The sequence below is a fragment of the Tamandua tetradactyla genome, chromosome 14, assembly GCF_023851605.1.
Source record: "Tamandua tetradactyla isolate mTamTet1 chromosome 14, mTamTet1.pri, whole genome shotgun sequence".
Classification (NCBI taxonomy): Eukaryota; Metazoa; Chordata; class Mammalia; order Pilosa; family Myrmecophagidae; genus Tamandua; species Tamandua tetradactyla.
The window spans coordinates 82,575,670-82,595,417 of record NC_135340.1 but is presented as its reverse complement, the minus strand read 5'-3'; the positions used below and the strand labels follow the sequence as shown (position 1 = coordinate 82,595,417).

The window sequence follows — 19,748 nt, the reverse complement described above, 5'->3', positions numbered from 1 at the left end:
ACCGATTTTATTGATCTTCTCAAAGAACCAATTTTTGGTTTTATTGATTCTTTCTATTGTTCTTTTGTTCTCCCATTCATTTATCTCTGCTTTCAACTTTGTTATTTCTTTTCTCTTCTTGTATTTGCTTTGGGGTTAGTTTGCTGTTCTTTCTCAAGAGTCTCCAGGTTTGCTGTTAAGTCTTCAATTTTTGCTCTTTCGTGTTTTTTAATACAGGCATTTAGGACAATAAATTTCTCTCTCAGCATAGCCTTTGCCACATCTCATAAGTTCTGATAAGTTGTATTCTAATTTTCATTCGTCTCCAGATAGCTACTGATTTCTATAGCATTTTCTTCTTTGACTTGCTGGTTATTTAAGAATGTGTGATTTAATCTCCATATATTTGTGAATGTTCTTGTTCTTTGGTGGTTATTGAGATTCAGTTTCATCCCTTTGTGATCAGAGAAAGTGCTTTGAATAATTTCAGTGTTTTTAAATTTAGAAAGACCTGGTTTGTGCCCCAGCATATGAGCTATCCTGGAGAATGTTCCATGAGCACTAAAGAATGTATAACCTTGTGTTTTGCGGTGCAGTGACATCTATATATGTATGTTAGGTCTAATTCATTTATCAAGTTATTTAACTTCTCTGTTTCCTTGTTGATCTTCTGATTGTTCTCTCTATAGAGGAGAGTGGTGTATTGTCATCTCCTACTATTATTGTTGGAACAGCTATCACTCCCTTCAGTTTTGCCAGTGTCTGTCTTACGTACTTTGGAGGTCCTTGATTGGGAGCATAAACATTTATGATTGTTTTATCTTCTTGGTGAATTGACCTTTAATTAGTATATAGTGTCCTTCTTTGTCTCTTATGATGTCTTTACATTAAAAGTCTATTTTGTACAATATTAGTACAGCTACTCCTGCTTTCTTTTGGTTACAACTTGCATGGAAAATCTTTTTCCATCCTTTCACTTTCAATCTATTTGTATCCTCGTGTATAAGGTGAGTCTCTGGTGAGCAGCATATAGCTGGATTATGTTTCTTAATCCATTCTGCCAAGCTGTATCTTTTAATTGGCAAGTTTTAGTCTGTTAACATTCAGAATTATTACTGCTATGGCGTTTCTTGATTCCACCATCTTATCTTTTTAATTTTATTTCTCAGGTTTACATATTCTTCTCCCTCTTTCTCTTTGTGTTCTTTCAATTACCCTTAGTAGTATTCTTCAATTCTTTGCCCTCCTCTAGACCTCTCTCTCTTTTTTTTTTTCAATCAGCAGAACTCCTTTTACTGTTTCTTGTAGGGCTGGTCTCTTGTTGACAGATTCTTTCAGGTCTTCTTTGTCTGTGAAAACTTTAATCTCTCCCTCAATTTTGAAGGACAGTTTAACTGAGTACAGAATTCTTGGTTAGAAGACTTTCTCTTTCAGGATCTGGAATATATCATACCACTGCCTTCTTGTCTCTTGGGTGCTAATTGAGTAGTCTGAACTCAGTCTTATTTGGTTTCCCTAGTATGTCATAGATTGTTTTTCTCTTGCTGCTTTCAGGATTTTCTGCTTCTCTTCAATATTTGACAGAGTGATTATTGTGTGCCTTGGGGAAGGCCTTTTTGGATTTATTTGGTTTGGAGTTCTTTGGGCTTCTTTGACTTGTATATTTATGTCCTTTATGATGATTGGGAAGTTTTTCCCCACTAAATCCTCAGCTACTCTTCCTAGCCCTTTACTCCTCTCTTCTTCTGGGATACCAGTGATTCTTGTATTTGTGCACTTTGTTTTGTCTATCATTTCCCTGAGTTCCAGTTCAAATTTTTCCATCTTTTTTGCCATTTGCTGTTTTGAGGCTTCAAAGTCAATTATCCTGTCCTCCATATCACTTATTCTTTCTTCTGTCTCTTCAAATTTGGTGTTGTGTTCCTCTACTATGTTTTTTATTTGGTCAACAGAGTCTTTAACCTCCGTGATTTCCACTACTCTTCTGTTTATTCTTTCAAATTCCTCTTTGCATGCTCTTCTGTCTTCTTGACATCCTTTATGTCATTTGCTGTCCCACTTACTTTATTAAGTAGAGTTGTATGAACATCTTTGATTAGTTGTTCCAAAGTCTGTGTCTCTTCTGTTGTTTTAATTTGGTCATTAGGCAGGAGGGCTCTATGTGTGTGATATGCTTAGTGTTCTTCATCTGTCTTCACAGCATGTAAATAGCTTGATTGATTTACTTTGGGAGTTGATTTCTTTCAGTACTCTAAGGCCTTATATTTGCAGGATGTTTGTATAGCAGGTAGCAGGGCACGGGGTGGAGCACTCAGTCTGGTGATTTGTTTCAGGGCAGATATAGGCGCAGGTTGGGGATGTTCCACTGATGCTTGTGAAAGTGGGTGCCCAGCAACCAGGGAAGATGTAACTGTGCAAGTGCACCGGTCAGGGTGGGGGAGGGGCACGTAAACCTGGTGTGTGCTGGTCTAAGGCACGGGGCCCTTTGTGAGCGTGCGTAGAACTGTGGCACCAGGTTAGTGTTATCCCTTCTTAGATTGGCAGCAGCTATGACCCGCCTACGCAGGTCAGCACTTTCTCAGAGCTGGGAAATGAGCTGGAAAGTGAGGTTTGTATATGTTTTTATATGTTCAAGGACCATTTGTATTTCTTTTTTCTGTGACCTGTCCTTTGCCTACTTCTCAGTTGTTTCTTTTTTACCCTTTTCTGTTTTAGAATTTTTTATACTAGAGAATTAATCCTTTGCCACTTGCATAAATGGCACATATCTTTTCTAAGTTTGTTAAGTTGTGTTATTTATTTTGCCATTCTTAAGTTTTTAATTTAATGCCATCAAACATAACAGTCTTTTTCCCCTATTGTTTCTGAATTGGAATCATTGTTAGAAAAAGTTTCCCCTTTCCTATGTTACAAAGAAATTTACCTGTTTTCTCCTGATGCTTAATTTGGTTGGTTGTTTTTTTTTTGTTTTGTTTTGTTTTTGCATGGGTAGGCACCGGGGATCGAACCCAGGTTTCCAGCATGGCAGGCGAGAACTCTGCCTGCTGAGCCATTGTGGCCCGCCCTTAATCTGGTTTTATATTTAACATTTTCTGGGGTCAGTAAACTTTTTCTGCAAGTGGTCAAATAGTGGCTATTTTAGGCTTTGTGGGCTACATACCTCTCTGTCACGTTCGTTCTTTTTTTTGCTTTATTTTTTTTAAACAACTTTCTAAAAAGTCAAAGTCCTTCTTTTTTTTAAGGCCATATAAAAGCATTCTGTTTGTTGGATTTGACCTCTGATTTAGATATTGATCTTTTTGAAATTTTTCCTGCTATAGGGAGTGAGAAATGCATCCAGTATAATTTTTATTTTATTTGCCCCTTTGCTCTTTTATAACCTTTCATTATGGAAATTTTCAAACACACGCTAAAATAGACTGAATAACATAGCGAACTCTCATGTACTCTTTACCCCACTTCAACAATATCAACAAATGGCTTCTTTTGTTTTATCTATTCCCCCCTCTCTCTCTCTATTGCCAACATTTTTTCCTTCCCCACTGGATTATTTAAAAGTAAATCGCAGGGGTGGGCCATGGTGGTTCAGCAGTTAGAGTTCTTGCCTGCCGTGCTGGACACCTGGTGCCTGCCCATGCAAAAAAGAAAAGTAAATTACATGGGTGCACGGGTGTTTCAGTGATAGAATGCTCACCTTACATGCGGGAGACCTGGGTTCAATTCCTGTACCATGCATCCCCCCAAAAAAGAGAGAGGAAAATAAAGTAAATTTCAGACACATGAGAAACGTAGAATAAAGACCAAAACTTTTATATCAATGTTAATTCTCTTCAACTTGATAACTGCTCTTAAAGTAGATACATAAGTGAATATCCTTGTTCTTAGGAAATGTACTTGACAGTATTAAAGATTCAAGGAGCATGATGTATACAACATACATTCAGATGGGTTGATAAACATATAGACAGATAGATGGATTGATAGAATGATAGCTAGCTAGCAAGGTGACATGCCAAATGTGACAAAATGTTAAAATTGGTGGATCTGAGTAGCTGGGGGGATAAAGGTATGTTGGAGTTCTCTTTGTGGGGGTTGTATTACATATTTTTTCTATTATTTTATTTTTTATTTTTTATTGATAAATATTCACATACCATGTAATCATCCAAAGTGTATAACCAGTGATTTATAATATCATCATAGCTGTGCATTTATCATCACAGTCAACTTTTTTCTTTTTTGTAAAAAATAACATGTATAGCAAAAAGCAATAAATTTCAAAGCATAGTGCAACAGTTAGTTGTAGAACAGATTTCAGAATTTGACGTGAGTTACAGTTCCAAAATTTTAAGTTTTTACTTCTAGCTGCTCTAAGGTATTGGAGACTAAAAGAAATATCAATATAATGATTCAGCAGTCATACTCATTTGTTAAACCCTCCTTCTCTGTATAGTTCCACCATCACCTTTGGTCTTTCTCCTCCTCTCTAAGGCATTTGGACTATGCTCATTCTAACATTTTTCATTGGAAGTGGCTGTCGATAATATGGGATAGAACTTGTTGATGTTCTGAGAAGTGGGCCTTTCTGCATTTCAAGACTTACCTGGTCCAGAGACCCATCTGGAGGTTTCAGGTTTCTGGAAAGTTACCCTAGTACATGGAGTCTTTGTAAATCTTGTGTAATGCCCTAGGTGCTCTTTAGGATTGGCAGGGATGATTTTGGTTGGGGTTTGGCCAGCTATGATATGTAGTCTTGTCTAACTGAAGCTTGCATGAAAGTGACTTCCAGAGTAGCCTCTCAGCTCTATTTGAACACTCTCAGTTACTACTACCTTATTTGTACACTTCTTTTCCTCTTTTTGGTCAGTATGGCATTGTTGATCCCACGGTGCCAGGCCAGGCTTATCCCTGGAATTCATTCCCCATGCCAACAGGGAGATGTCATGTCCCATGTGTGTGTGTGGGGGGGGGGGGGGGGGGCGAGACAATGATTTCACTTGCAGACTTGGGCTTAGAGAGACAGAGAAGCCTCATCTGAGCAACAACAGAGGTCCTCCAGAAGTAACTCTTAGGCATACCTATAGGTAGGCTAAACTTCTCTGCTACATACATAAGCTTCACAAGAGCAAGCTTCAAGACCAAGGACTTGGCCTATTGATTTTGGTGTCCCTAATGTTTGACATATTAGGGGTTTTCCTGGTGGTAAAGTTTAATAATTTTGTATCTTTTCTTTCATCCCTCGAGGGACTTTGCCAATACTTTTTGATTATCTGCTAACTTTACTCCAGGATTTATCCAGGAGTTACACTAAGATATAGAGGATTAAAGGCCCTCATTCTTACTCTGGGCTTCCTGTGTTTCAGTTGTTTAAATGAGCTATCCAGACAGGTTGAGTTAAATTATGTGCTACAGAAAATTTAGGTTCCAGACCAAATACACCTTTCTGTGTTCTCAAAAAAGTAGATGAGGTTGTAAAATATAGACAATGTCTTCCTTACTCCTGTGATCTGAATTACCTCATCCCGACCTGATCAGCTTCATTGTTATCTCTAAATACCAGATTATACATATGTAAAACAGCCTCTCAGAATCCAGAAATAACAATTACTGCTCCAGACTAAATGTGACTGCTATAAAAGCTTACAATCTAGGCCCCTGGTTTCTTATAAATATTTTCTAAATGAGACCATAAAATAATTGCTCTTTTGTTTCTGGCTTATTTTGCCTCACCAAACATCCCACAGGTTCGTTCACAATGTTGCATGCTTCACCACTTTGCTCCTTTTTGTAGCAGCACAATATTCAATTATGTGTATACACCAATTTGCCAATCTACCTCTCAGTCAGTGTACCCTTCAGCCATGTCCATTCATTGGGTATCATGTATAATGTCCAAAGTCAACAGTCCATCTACACTCTCAATTGTAGATAATTTCACCAAATAGAAAATCCAAACCTCCCCTTAACTCTTATCCCTCCCCCAATTATTTACCCTTGGTCTTGCTGTGGTACTGTTGATGTTTTCCTGTTAAACATAGCCCATAGCATGTAATAGCAGTTTTCCCCCATACTCCAGACTTTTATACTCTTTGTACAAGATTCATACCTTTGTACTAGTTCATGCAAGAACTTATTTCTATTTGTAGTGTTAATCAGTGGGACACATGGGTCTATATAACCTCTTTCAATAATGTTTACCTTCAATATGGTAATATTACCTCTAGACCCACTAGTGAACCACCTCCACTTCTGTCTATTTCTTTACATTTAAGTTCAACCTCATTGACTAACTGTTCACCTGTCTCTAACTTCTGTGTATCTCTAGGTTTCCTATATTCTGTATTATAAACTCTGACTTTACCTTTATATGGTCATAAAAGTGGTATCATACAGGGTCTATCCTTTTGTGTCTGGCTCATTTCACTCAGCATTATGTCCTCAAAGCTCCTTTCCATCTTGTCATGTGCTTCAGGACGTCATTTCATCTTACTGCTACATAATATTTCCATCATATGTGTATGCCACATTTTATTAATCCACTCTTTGTTGATGGGTACTGGATTGTTTCCATCTTTTGGCGATTGTAAATAATGCTGCTATAAACATCAATGTGCAAATGTCTGTGTCACTTCTTGTAGTTCTTCTGGGTATATACTGAGTAGTGGTATTGCCAGGTCATAGGGCAACTTGATATTTAGTTACCTAAGGAACCACCAAACTCTCCTCCATAGCGGCTGTACCATTATACATTCCCACTAGCAGTGCATAAATGTCCCAATTTCTCCACAACATCTCCAACATTTATTGTTTCCTGTTTGCTTAATAGCATCCGTTCTTATAGGTATGAGGTGGTATTTCATTGGAGTCTTGATGTGCATTTCCCTTACAGCTAATGAAAATGAGCATCTCTTCATGTGCTTTTGACCCATCTGTATTTGTTCTTCAGAAAAAATGCCTATTCATATCTTTAGCCCATTTTATAGTTGGGTTTTTTATTCTTTAGTTGTCAAGTTGTATGATTTATTTATGTATGCAGGATATCAAACCTTTTTTCAGTGTGTGATTTCCAAATATTTTCTCCCATTGAGTTGGCTGCCTCTTTACCTTTTTGACAGTCGTTTGAGGTACAAAAGCATTTGATTTTGAGGAGTTCCCATTTATCTATTTTTTCATTTGTGGCTTGTGCTTTGGGTGTAAAGTTTAGGTAGCTACCTGCTATTACTAGGTCTTGAAGATGTTTCCCTACATTTTCTTCTCTGAGCTTTCTGGTACTGGATCTTATATTTATGTATTTGATCCACTTTGAGTTAATTTCTGTACAAGTTGAAGGTAAGGGTCCTCTTTCAATCTTTTGGCCATTAATAGTCAGTTCTCCCATGGCAATTTATTGAAAAGGCTACACTGTCCCAGTTCATTGGATTTGGGGGCCTTGTGGAAGATCAGTTGACAGTAGATTTGGTGGTCTATTTTTACACTCTCGATTCGATTCCATTGGTCTGTACTTCTGTCTTTATGCCAATACCATGCTATTTTGACCACTGTGGCTTTATAGTAAGTTTTAAAATCAGGAAGTGTTAATCTTCCCACTTCGTTCTTCTTTTTTAGGAAGATTTTAGCTATTTGGGGTGACTTTCTCTTCCAGATGAATTTGGTAACTAGCTTTTCCAGCTCTTTGAAGTAGATTTTTGGAATTTTGTTTGCTACTGCATTGAATCTATAAATCAGTTTGGGTAGAACTGACATCTTAACTACATTTAATCTTCCTGTCCATGAGCAGGGAATGTCTTTCTACCTATTTAAATCGTCTTTGATTTCTTTTAGCAATGTTACGTCATTTTCTGTGTACAAGTCCTTTACATCTCTAGTTAAATTCATTCTTAGATACTTGATTCTTTTCGTTGCTATTTTGAATGGAGTTTTTTTCCCTTTAATTGAGTCCTCAGTTAGGTCATTGCTTGTGTATAGAAACATTACTGATTTTTGCACATTAATTTTATATCCTGCCACTTTGTTGAATTTTTTAGCTCAAGTAATTTTGTTGTAGATTTCTCAGGATTTTCCAAGTATAGTATCATGTCATCTGCAAATAATGAAAGTTTTACTTGTTCCTTTCCAGTTTAGGTGCCTTTTATTTCTTTTTCCTACCTGATTGCCCTAGCTAGTACTTCTAGTACAATGTTGAATAATAGTGGTGACAGAGGGCATCTGTGTCTCATTCCCAATCTTGGAAAAGCTTTCAGTCTGTCATCATTGAGTACAATGCTGACCATGGGTTTATCATATATGCCCTTTATCATATTGAGGAAGTTAACTTTTGTATTAGTTAGGGTTCTCTAGAGAAACAGAATCAACAGGAAATATTTGTAAACATAAAATTTATAAAAGTGTCTCACATAAGTGTAGAAATTTAGAGTCCAAAATCTGTAGGGCAGGCTGTGAAGCTGACAATTCCGATGGAGGGTCTGGACAGACTCCACAGGAGAGGCTCACCGGCCAAAGCAGGAAGAACCTGTCTCTTCTGAATCCTCCTTAAAAGGCTTCCAGTGATTAGATTAAGCATCACTCATTGCAGAAGATATTCCCCTTGGCTGATTACAAATAGAATCAGCTGTGGAAGCAGCCGGTGTGATCATGATTTAATTCTATTAAATGTCCTCCTAGCAACAGACAGGCCGGCACTTGCCCAACCAGACAAACAGGTACTACCACTTTGCCAAGTTAACATATGAACCTGGCCATGACACCTTTGATTCCTACCTTTTGAAGTGTTTTGAAATTTGTTGAATGTTTTTTCAGCATCAATCGAGATGAGCATGTGATTTTTCCCGTTCAATTTGTCAGTATGCTATATTACATTAATTGGTTTTCTTGTGTTGAACTATACTTGCATTCCTGGTATAAACCCCACTTAGTCGTAGTGTATAATTCTTTTTAATGTGTTGTTGCATTTGATTTGCTAGTATTTTATTGAGAATTTTTGCATCTGTGTTCATTAGGGAGATAGGTCTGTAGTTTTCCTTTCTTATAGCATCTTTACCCAGTTTTGGTATTAAAGTGATACTGGCTTCATAAAATGAGTTAGGCAGTGTTCCTTTTTCCTCAATTTTTTTGGAAAAGTTTGAGCAGGATTGGTGTTAGTTCTTATGGAATGTTTCATAAAACTCCTCTGTGAAGCCATCTGGCCCTGGGCTTTTCTTTGCAGGAAGATTTTTGATGACTGATTGAATTTCTTTACTTGTGATTGGTTTGTTGAGATTTTCTATGTCTTCTTGAGTCAGTATAGCTTGTTTGTGTGATTCCAGGAATCACACAACATTTCATCTAAGTTGTCCATTTCATCTAAGTTGTCTAGTTTGTTGGCATATAGTTGATCATAGTATCCTCTTACAATTTTTTAAAATTTCTTCAGTGTCTGTGGTAATGAGCCCCCTTTCATTTCTGGTTTTGTTTATTTGCATCCTCTCTCTTTTTTTCTTTGTCAGCTTTGCTAGTGGTCCACCGATTTTATTGATTTTCTCAAAGAACCAACTTTTGGTTTTATTGATTCTTTCTATTGTTCTCCCATTCATTTAACTTTGATTTTATCTTTGTTATTTCTCTTTTTCTATTTGCTTTGGGGTTAGTTTACTATTCTTTCTCAAGTTCCTCCAGGTGAGCAACTAAGTCCTCTATTTTTGTTCTTTCCTATTTTTTAACATAAGCACTTAAGGCAATAGTTTCCCTCTCAGCCCAGCCTTTGCCGCATCTGATAATTTCTGATACATTGTATTCTCATTTTCATTCATGTCCACGTAGCTACTGATTTCTCTAGCAATTTCTTCTTTGACTTACTGGTTGTTTAAGAATGTGTCATTTAATCTCAGTATATTTGTAAAAGTTCTTCTTCTTTGGTGGTTATTGATTTCCAGCTTCATTCCATTGTGATCAGAGAAGGTCCTTTGAATTATTTCAATGTTTTTAAATTTAAGACCTGTATTGTGCCCTAGCATATGATCTATCCTGGAGAATGTTCCAAGACCAATAGAGAAAATGTATATCCATTTTTGGGGGTGTAACCACCTATATATGTCTGTTAGGTCTAATTCATTTATCAGATTATTTTGGTTCTCTACTTCCTTGTTGATTACCTGTCTGATTGTTCTGTCTGTAGAGGAGAGTGGTGTATTTGTAGTCTCCTACTATTATTTTTGAAACACCTATCACTCCCCTCAGTTTTACCAATGTTTGTCTCATGTACTTTGGAGCTCCTTGACTGGGAGCATAAACATTTATGATTATTTCTTCTTGGTGAATTACCCCTTTTATTAACATATAGTGTCCTTCTTTGTCTTTTATGATGTCTTTACATTTAAAGTCTATTTTGTCTGATACTAGTATAGTTACTCCTTCTTTCTTTTGGTAACAACTTGCGTAGAACATCTTTTTCCATCCTTTTATTTTCAATCTGTTTCCTTGAGTCTAAGATGAGTCTGTTGTAAACAGCATATAGCTGAATTATATTTTTAATCCATTCTGCCAATTGGTGTCTTTTAATTTGTAAGTTTAGCCCATTAAATGTAAAGGCATTTCTTGAATCCACCATTTTATCTTTTGTATTTTATTTGTCAGATGTATGTCTTCTTTTCCCTCTTTTTCTTTCTATCCTTTAAATTACCCTTACTGGTACTCTTCAGTTCTGTGCCCTCCTCCAGACCTCCTTCTCCTGTCTTTTTTTTTTCAGCCAGCAGATCTCCCTTTAGTATTTCTTGTAGGGCCAGTTTCTTGTTGACAAATTCTGTCACGTTTGTTTTCTGTGAAATCAATTTTAATTTCTCCCTCAGTTTTGAAGGACAGTTTGCCTGGGTACAGAATTCTTGGCTGAACGTCTTTGCCTTTCAGGATCTTAAATCTATCATACTACTGCCTTCTCACCACCAGCGTGTCAGTTGAATAGTCTGAACTCAGCCTTATGTGATTTCCCTTTTATGTGGTAGATTGTTTTTCTCTTACCACTTTCAGGATTTTCTCCTTCTCCTCAACATTTGACAGACTGGTTAGTATGTGTCTTGGGGAAGTCTGTTTGGATTTATTCTATTTGGAGTTCGTTGGGCTTCTTTGATTTGTATATTTATGTCCTTTATAATGGTTGGGAAGTTTTCCCCCATTGTATCCTCAACTAACCTTCCTAGCTCTTTACTGCTCTTCTCTTCTCCTTCTGGGACACCAGTGATTCTTATGCTTGTGCACTTTGTTTTGTCCATCGTTTTCCCTGAGATCACTTCAAAATTTTCCTTATTTTTTGCCATTTGCTTTTGAAATGGCATTTGTGTGTTCGAAATCAGTTGTCCTGTCCTCTAGTTCACTTATTCTTTCTTCTCCCTCATCACATCTGCTGTTGTGTGTCTCTAGTATATTTTTTATTTGGTCTACAGCATCTTTAATCTCTCTGACATTGGCTATTTTTTTATTTATTCTTTCAGATTCCTCTTTATGCTTTTCTAGTGTCTTCTTGATCTCCTTTATATCATTAGCCATCCCATTTGATTTTATTTAGTAGAGTTATATGAACATTTTTGATTAATTGTTCTAAAGTCTGTGTCTCCTCCAGTATTTTAATTTGGTTATTGGGCTAGGCTGCATCTATCTGCATCTTCGTATGTTTCTGTTGCCTTCAAGGCATATAAGTATCTTGATAGGGTTACTTTGGAAGTTGATTTCCTTCAATAGTCTAAAGATTTGTATTTGCAGGATGGGTGTAGAACAGGATGGTTGGCATGAGGTGGGCACAACAGTGCAGTGACGGGTTGTTGCACAGGTTGAGAACACTACACTGGTGCCTGTGAATGTGGAGTGCAGGGCACAGAGTTGTGGAGGTGTGGTGTGGGGGCCATGGGGGCGGGGTGCAGCTAAGGAAGGCCTTGAAGTACAGGAGCAGAGTGTGGCATGGGGAGCACAGAGGTAGGTCATGGTGGGAGGTGGATGGGGGGTCCTGTGCAGATGCAGGGGGTTGGTGTACAGGCAGGATATGGGTGGGCACATAGAGCATGGGGGTCATGGGTATCAGGGTGTAGGGTATGGGGCATAGAGGTTGAGACTCAGGGAGGGCAGGGTGCTAGTGTGTCCTTGTGCAGGGGGAGGGGACCAGCATGGCCAGGATGTGGATGCGTCGGTATGTAGGGGCGGGGCACTGTTCGGCCAGTTGCCAAAAGTGGGTCTGGGATGGGTGATGCCAGGTGGGCAGGGCCCTGGCACCAATGCAAGGTGTGGGGGGGTTGGGGCAGGGGTGCATTGTGTGCCCGACAAGGGCTATGTAGCACAGATGTGCACATGAGCACCTGCCAGGTGTGGGAGCAGGGTGCTTGTGCCAGGGGGTGGGGTGTGCAGAGGTCAAGAGTTTGGTGTACAGATACGTGGGTGCCCGGTGAGGAGGATGTGGCAGTGCACATGGGCAGGTCTGGTGGTGGGGCCCTGATGTGTACGGGCACACACATCAGTGGTGGGGTTGCGCCTGCATGGGCTGAGGGCAGGTGTAGGCAGTATGTGCAGGTCACTGCTTTCCCAGAGTTGGGGGGTATGGCAGGGGTGCATGTGTGCACAGACCTGGTGGGGGCAGACGCTGATGTTTGGTTTTGCGGAGCTCAGGTTGCAGGGCAGGGTTATGTGACTGTGTGGGCTGGGGGCAGAAGTGGCCAGGGCATGAAAGGGAGCACCTGCAGCACGATGTACAGGCGACTGCCTACAGGGGGCAGAGAGTGGAAGGCGGGGTCTGGGAGCTGGGCTTGGGTGCTGTTCTAGTTTGCTGGCTCTGGATGCAGAAAGAAATTTCTTCTTTTTAATATACAAGGACACTTTATTGTGCTAATCAATTAAAACTTAACTCACAACCTGCAAATGAATGTTCATTCTTGTGCTGTATATATGTAGATAGATAGATAGATAGATATAAAAGGAAGCCTGCCCCCATAAGTGAATATATTTGTCAAGGCTATTTTGGTAATAAAAACCAATTTTGAACTAGCTATAGCAGTAAGGGATTATTATAGAAGGTTAGTGGGAAAACATCAAGGGAAGAACTGCAGTTTCTACAGCTCTAACCCCAAGCAGGGGTTAGGGTTAGTGGTAGTTGTCGGGTTATCCCTTTTTTTAACCTTGTCATTTATTTCTTGAAGCAATCGGGGCATTAATATGAAATATGTTGATTGCATCCCCCGGTGGTATTTAATTTAACATGTTTTCTTACCCTTTTATTTCTTGTCAGCCATTAGTTTACACCATTACTTTTTTCACCTTTATAATTATAAAAATATGAGTGCTTATTCATAAAATTCACTAATGACAGAAGAAGTATAGCAGAGTTATAGGTAACTTCAGTTTCACTAATGAGAAATAGCTACTGCAACAATTGATTTGACCACAAAACTCCCCTCACAGTTTGCTGTGGTGCTGGTGGTTTAATACCTACTAATAAATATCTTCCTGCTCTTAAAAAGTCACTTCACTTCCCTAGTGTTTAAGACAAGTCTACTGTACCAGATCTTTAAATGTCCTTATAAGTCATTCTGTTACTATTTAAATTTTTTCATGATTTGAAATAAGATCAGATATTTTATATTTTTAAACTTTGGAACCTAACACTTTCCTCTGTTTTAACCATGGAAACATAGAAAGCCCAATAGTAAATACATACAATTGGAGTGCTTGCTAGCTCGTAAACACAGAAACTAGTGCTTCACATCTGTGTAATGAACTCACCTATTATGTAGGGAAGTGTATAATTAGAGTACATGGCCTTAGGTTTGCACTCAAATCAGAAAGGCATGCACTGAAAAGCATTTTTTCTATTATTTGTCTTAAATTCCCTTTAATATTTTTAATTGAACGGGGTGACATTTTATCAGAGTATTGATGAGAGTGAAAGATTCTTATATGCTTTCTCATTAATGTTAATGGTTTCCCCTTTTTTTTAAATGATGAACAGGATCCCTGTCAAAGTTTGTCTTATCTGGGAAATCAGAAGTGGCATCTTCCTGCAATACAAGTAATATAAATATCTTCCAGAACTATGCAATGGAGGTACAGTTTTATTCAAAAGAACATCTTCATATTTTACATTTCTTCAATTTTGATAGTATTTGACAGTAATAAAAGTTAAATGATCTCTGTAGCAATTCTTCCTAAACTGATGGTGCGTTATTCACCATTGTATATAATTTGGAGCACCTGAAAATTTCAGAATGTATATCTCATCTGAATAAACTTAAAATCCAGTTTTTAGGTATCCAGTAGTTCAGATTACTGAAGTCATACTACTTTATCCCTGCTAGAACAGTTCTATGTTTGATATTTGGAAAAGTTTTTTAATTTTCAGTATTTTTTAATCCCTTAGTATATATGGTTGAATATATATCAAATATTTGTATTTGAATTTTTTTTTACATCTTAGACATTTAAAATCAATTTTGCTATGAAAACATATTTTAAAAATTTCCACTGATTTTCGTGTAAAAATTGCTTCCATATACATTTATGAGCCTTACTGCTATTTCATGCTAATTTCAATAAATAATTTGCGTACAGCTGGATAAAAAATGCTGAGGACTGATGCTACAGTTTTCACAGTTCTTGGTGGCTTCAATAATTTTTATAGTTCATTAGTGTAATGACAGCATTTACAGTTATCTAGCATGCTTCTTAAACTGTCTGTAGTGATAAACTAGGGTGTTTTGTATTTGTTTTTGATTTTTAATCTGAAAGCCCTCTCTCTATTTCTTTACTTGTCATGAACCAGTAAGGAGCAGTTTGTGGACCAGTACTGGTCTAGCAGCCATACCTTACATCATACTGATCTTTAATATGTAATTACAAATACATGTTTGGACATTCATGCCTGAGTTTACTTTTGCATTAACAAAACCATGGTAGATTTTACATTAAAGATAATGGGAAAATGCTCACTTAAATGCAAGTTTCCTTCTGGGAAAAACTTTGGAATAGATTTAGCTGAAATAGTGAGAGATGAATATATCATGTAATGCTCTAAATGTAATCCTTTTTTTTTTTGTAACATTTGGATCATTTTGAGTTTTAGTTTCCCAGTCTATTTAATTGTCTTGTCATAATATGCACCAACCAGCTTGCTTTATAAAATGCTGTTTTTTCCCTATAGGTTCTTATATCAAGTTGTTCTCGGTGTCGAACTTGTGATTGTCTTGTCCATGATGAGGAAATCATGGCTGGCTGGACAGCAGATGATTCAAATCTCAATACTACATGCCCATTTTGTGGCAACCTTTTCTTACCCTTTCTAAATATTGAAGTAAGAGATTTAAGACGACCAGGAAGGTAATAATTTATGCTCTTTCCCTTTCATATGTAAGAATCCTATTTCTTAGAATATCTCTTTTCTAAAAAAGCTACTCTGATTCACATTACAGGTACTTTTTGAAGTCAAGCCCATCTACTGAAAATATACATTTTCCATCCTCCTTTTCAAGTCAGGCAAGACATTCTTGCATCTCAGCATCAGCCTCTGGTCTTGATACATCTGTTATATCTGTTCAAGGGAATTTTGATCTAAATAGGTAATTATGATTATGTAGAATTTTCTATTTTAACAACACACACTACCCATGTTTCAAATATATGACAGGAAAATTAGGTGACCATTTAAGGTTTAAAAGTCACAACAGTAGATTCAATCTTAAATTCTTACTTTTAATTAAAACAATATTAAAAGTGTTTAATAACCCAAATGTCTAAATAGAAACAACTATATTTTATGCTTTATGAATCCTCAGAATTTAAACTGTATAATATACATATATGATAATGTTTATTACTATTTTAAAAGCAAAAATCTGTAGAACAGTTGATGTTTATAATGACCATCTTTTCCTTTTCTCCATTTCTTCAGGACTTAAATCAGTATTAACTTACTTATACTTTGGAATATTTAATTTTATACTTAGGAATATTTAACAATCTAAGAAAACACTTGAAGCTAATATAGAAACTATAAAGTACACTTTATATAGAAAGCCTTAAGTAATTCTACAAATACAGACATTAACTCCATTTTGCAGAAGTGCTAAGTAAATCATGCATAGCTAGGCAGCTGAAGCTGTATCTGTAGCTGCATGTGCAAAACTTGACCTGTTTTGATCCTTAAGAGCTAGGCAGCAAAACCAAAAATCTCAGTATGCATATTCTTTCATCACAGCTCTGTCATCATTCAGTTGCAGCCCTTTTCCTTGACTCTCTCTTCAACTTGCCGCAACATCCTAAAAGAATAGGTGCCAGTTTTTTTTCTGCTTTGTATCCTCTGGACTTACTGTGGTTTTGACTATATAAAAATTGTCTACTAAATTTTTTTTTTTTTTTTTGGTGCATGGTCCAGGAATTGAATGAGAGTCTCCTACATGCAAGGCAAGCATTCTACCACTGAACCACCTGTGCATCCCTAATTTTTTTTAATAAATGAATGAGTCTTGAATATTTAAGAGTTCACTAGATGAAAAGGAAATTTAAAATGAGTAACTACTAAAAATGCATCCAGCTTCCCAGCTGAAGCCTTAATAACATCTTTCCTTTGATTTGCTTTGCTATGTCCAGCTCTGATTCTAAAGAGAAGAACACTATTGTTCTGGTAGATGAAATAAAGTAAATCTAGACGTTGATATGATTTTTTTCTTTTTCAATGCCCAAGCAAATCTAAATCACAGGAAAATTCATGTGCCAGAAGTATTCAGATCCCTACTGATAGATCAAAAACAACTATGTCAAAATGTCCAATATTTCCAATGGCCAGAAGTGTTAGTACTTACGGCCCCCTGGATAAGGAAGAAAGTGGCGGACAGAAGCTGATTCCAACAGGCAGCCTGCCAGCTACTTTACAAGGAGCTACAGTATGTATTTTGGTATTTTAAAAAATTGTACAATGATAATTTATATATGATTTTGTTTCCCTTGTCCTTATGAGCCTTATTTGCTTCAATTTTATTATTATCAAGAAGAATCTCTAATTCCATGATAAAATTATACCTTTCTCCTTGTGTGGAAATCATGTAGGAATTTGAGGAAATGGTTTAGTATCATCATCATTTTTTGCATTTGCCATTTATGGTTTTTATTTATTCAACAGGATTCTTTAGGATTAGAATGGCGCCTCCCAAGTCCAGATCCTATCACTGTTCCATATCTTAGTCCTTTAGTTGTATGGAAGGAACTAGAAAGCTTATTGGAAAACGAAGGCGATCATGCGATAACAGTGGCAGACTTTGTGGACCATCACCCAATTGTTTTTTGGAACCTGGTGTGGTATTTTAGACGTCTTGATTTGCCCAGTAACTTACCTGGATTGATTCTTTCTTCTGAGCATTGTAACAAATATTCAAAGGTATGAGAGTAAAAATTAACTAAATGACAGTGCTACTGTCACCATTGTAATGTTCACACATTCCTAATCATAAAAAACTTTATTTTTATGCTAAGTATTTTTAATAACAATCCGAATGATTAGATCAACAGAATTGTTTTAGTTGCATTCACAATGTTTTCTTCTTAACAGTCTAGCAGTAAAGTCATGTTTTTAGCTTTCTCCTAAAATTTACCCAAAATGAGTTTTAATTAATTTTATAGCCTCAAAAATAAACTGGTAATGACTCTTTTGAGAAAGGTTTGTGAGTTAGCCCCACTTGGGGGCAAATATGTATATTTACACTTTGCCTAGGTCTCTTTAACATTCATGTCTCATACCTCCTTCAAAAGCAAGGCTAACACTTTTGTAAGGAGAATGCCTACTCACAATCATGTGCTACCATTCTCTTAATTTCATTACTCTGAATTTGCTTAACAGCAGTTAGTTTATATGTTCGTTTGTATTTATACATACAAATCAGTAATTTTATGTTCTCTTTTCTCTCTTGCTCACATACATTTTTTAAAAACATTTGTTAGAATATTTATTAAAAATTATCATGTAAGGATCATTAATGAATGTTTGTTTATTCTACAACACAGATTCCCCGCCACTGTATGTCTGAAGACAGTAAATATGTTTTAATACAAATGTTATGGGACAATATGAAATTACATCAGGATCCGGGACAGCCCTTGTACATCCTCTGGAATGCCCACAGTAAGCACCTTCATAGGATGCGGACTTGGATTATATGAAAGTAGTCTCTACTTGTTTTAAATAGCCAAAACTAATGTATAACTGACTTTTACTTTACTACTCCTTTTTGTCTTACAGGTCAAAACCGTACTCTTTTGTTTGAGAGTGAGTGTTAAGTTTGATATTTTTAGTGCTACCTTCTTTGGAGGTCAAGGCTGTTTGGGGAGGAAGGGTGCTGTGTTTGTGCTGGAGGGGTCATGTTTTGTAGAATTCAGCTTTCAGCACATCACCTGTCTCAGTTTCTTCTTTCGCTTATTTTTTATTCATTTCCATTCCAGTCTGCTGATTTATAATTTCCTTTAGGGGCTGAATTAAGGAAAACAATATTTTAGATCTTGTCTGTTTGAGGCAATAAAAGGCTTTAGGCTTATTTTTATCATTAGTCGTCTGTTTTTTCCTTTTTCGCTTTCTTCATTCTTAGCTTTCTGTTCCTTTATCTATTATTATTTATTTTTGGTGCTTTGTAACATCTTTAATAGCTGTCGGTTGCTGCTTGATTTCTTTCTCTTTTCTAGCAGAACAGTTCCTCCATCTGCTCTTTTTGTTGTTTTGCAGCCCAAAAGTATCCAATGGTCCATTTATTGCAGAAAGGTGATAACTCATTTACCCAGGAACTGCTGAAAAGTATGGTAAGAAGCATTAAAATGAATGATGTCTATGGACCAATGAGTCAGATTTTAGAGACCCTGAATAAGTGTCCACATTTTAAAAGACAGCGGTGAGTCATTCTCTTAAATTAATATATTTGTTTAATTAATTTTCTAAACAGATTTGTACTGTTTGCTTGTTAACTCATTAGAATAGCTCATGCTTAAATTAGCATATGGACTATATCAATACTAATATATGCCCCACCCTTTTTTCCTCCCATAGGAGTTTATACAGAGAAATACTATTTCTCTCACTTGTGGCACTAGGAAGAGAAAACATTGATATAGGTAATTCACTAAAATATATAATATGTAGTATTTCCATGTCATGGTATAGTTTCCAAAGTATTTGTATATTTTAGTTTTTATTTATTATATTAATATCAAATTGTAATAATGTATTAGAAGGATTGTTTCTTTGACTTTATCTGATGTAAAAGGGTACTTCAATACTTTGGTCATGGTAGTAAAAATAATGATAAATAATTAAAACTACATTCTCCCCAAAGTTTATATGAACACTGTTATTACCCTATTATTGGGGAGACTGAGACTCTGAGAGGTTAAATAACTTAATCTTAGGTTAACAGGAAGTAATAGAGCCATATTTGAGCCAGAAAGTCTTCATTTCTGATCCCATGTTTTTACCAGTTGTGTTACATCACTGTCAACCTTAAGCTTGTTTCAGAAAGGATTTAAGGTAGCTGGATATATATTTTAGTAGGTCCCAAACTTTTTTCATTAATAATCTCCTTTTCCCAGTTATGGTACTTGGCCTCCTTTAATTTTCCATTTCCAAGTCCTAAGAAAGGGCAAAAATAGTCACTGATAGTGAAAAGAAGAAAATTGATGGTAGACTTAATTTAGATGTCTGAGATTCGAGTTTTGGCATTCTATTTGAGGGTTAATAATATTGTGAACTGATTGATGATAATTACTACATATAATTTGTCTAACTTGAGTGG

General features: G+C 36.6%; 1 protein-coding gene across 7 annotated transcripts in view; it reads left to right on the top strand.

The window, feature by feature from the left end:
- Positions 1–19,748, top strand: part of DENND4A (DENN domain containing 4A) — a 226,173-nt gene that overhangs the window by 198,672 nt on the left and 7,753 nt on the right. For 4 of the 7 annotated variants that reach the window (XM_077128251.1, XM_077128248.1, XM_077128246.1 and 1 more), the window contains 9 exons: positions 13,937–14,031; positions 15,125–15,300; positions 15,393–15,539; positions 16,664–16,862; positions 17,099–17,353; positions 17,977–18,094; positions 18,212–18,238; positions 18,689–18,851; positions 19,007–19,071. In XM_077128251.1, the coding sequence (XP_076984366.1) occupies positions 13,937–14,031; positions 15,125–15,300; positions 15,393–15,539; positions 16,664–16,862; positions 17,099–17,353; positions 17,977–18,094; positions 18,212–18,238; positions 18,689–18,851; positions 19,007–19,071 (1,245 nt within the window). The remainder of the gene's footprint in view (positions 1–13,936; positions 14,032–15,124; positions 15,301–15,392; positions 15,540–16,663; positions 16,863–17,098; positions 17,354–17,976; positions 18,095–18,211; positions 18,239–18,688; positions 18,852–19,006; positions 19,072–19,748) is intronic. The other 3 variants (XM_077128252.1, XM_077128250.1, XM_077128249.1) reach the window with 1 other exon arrangement.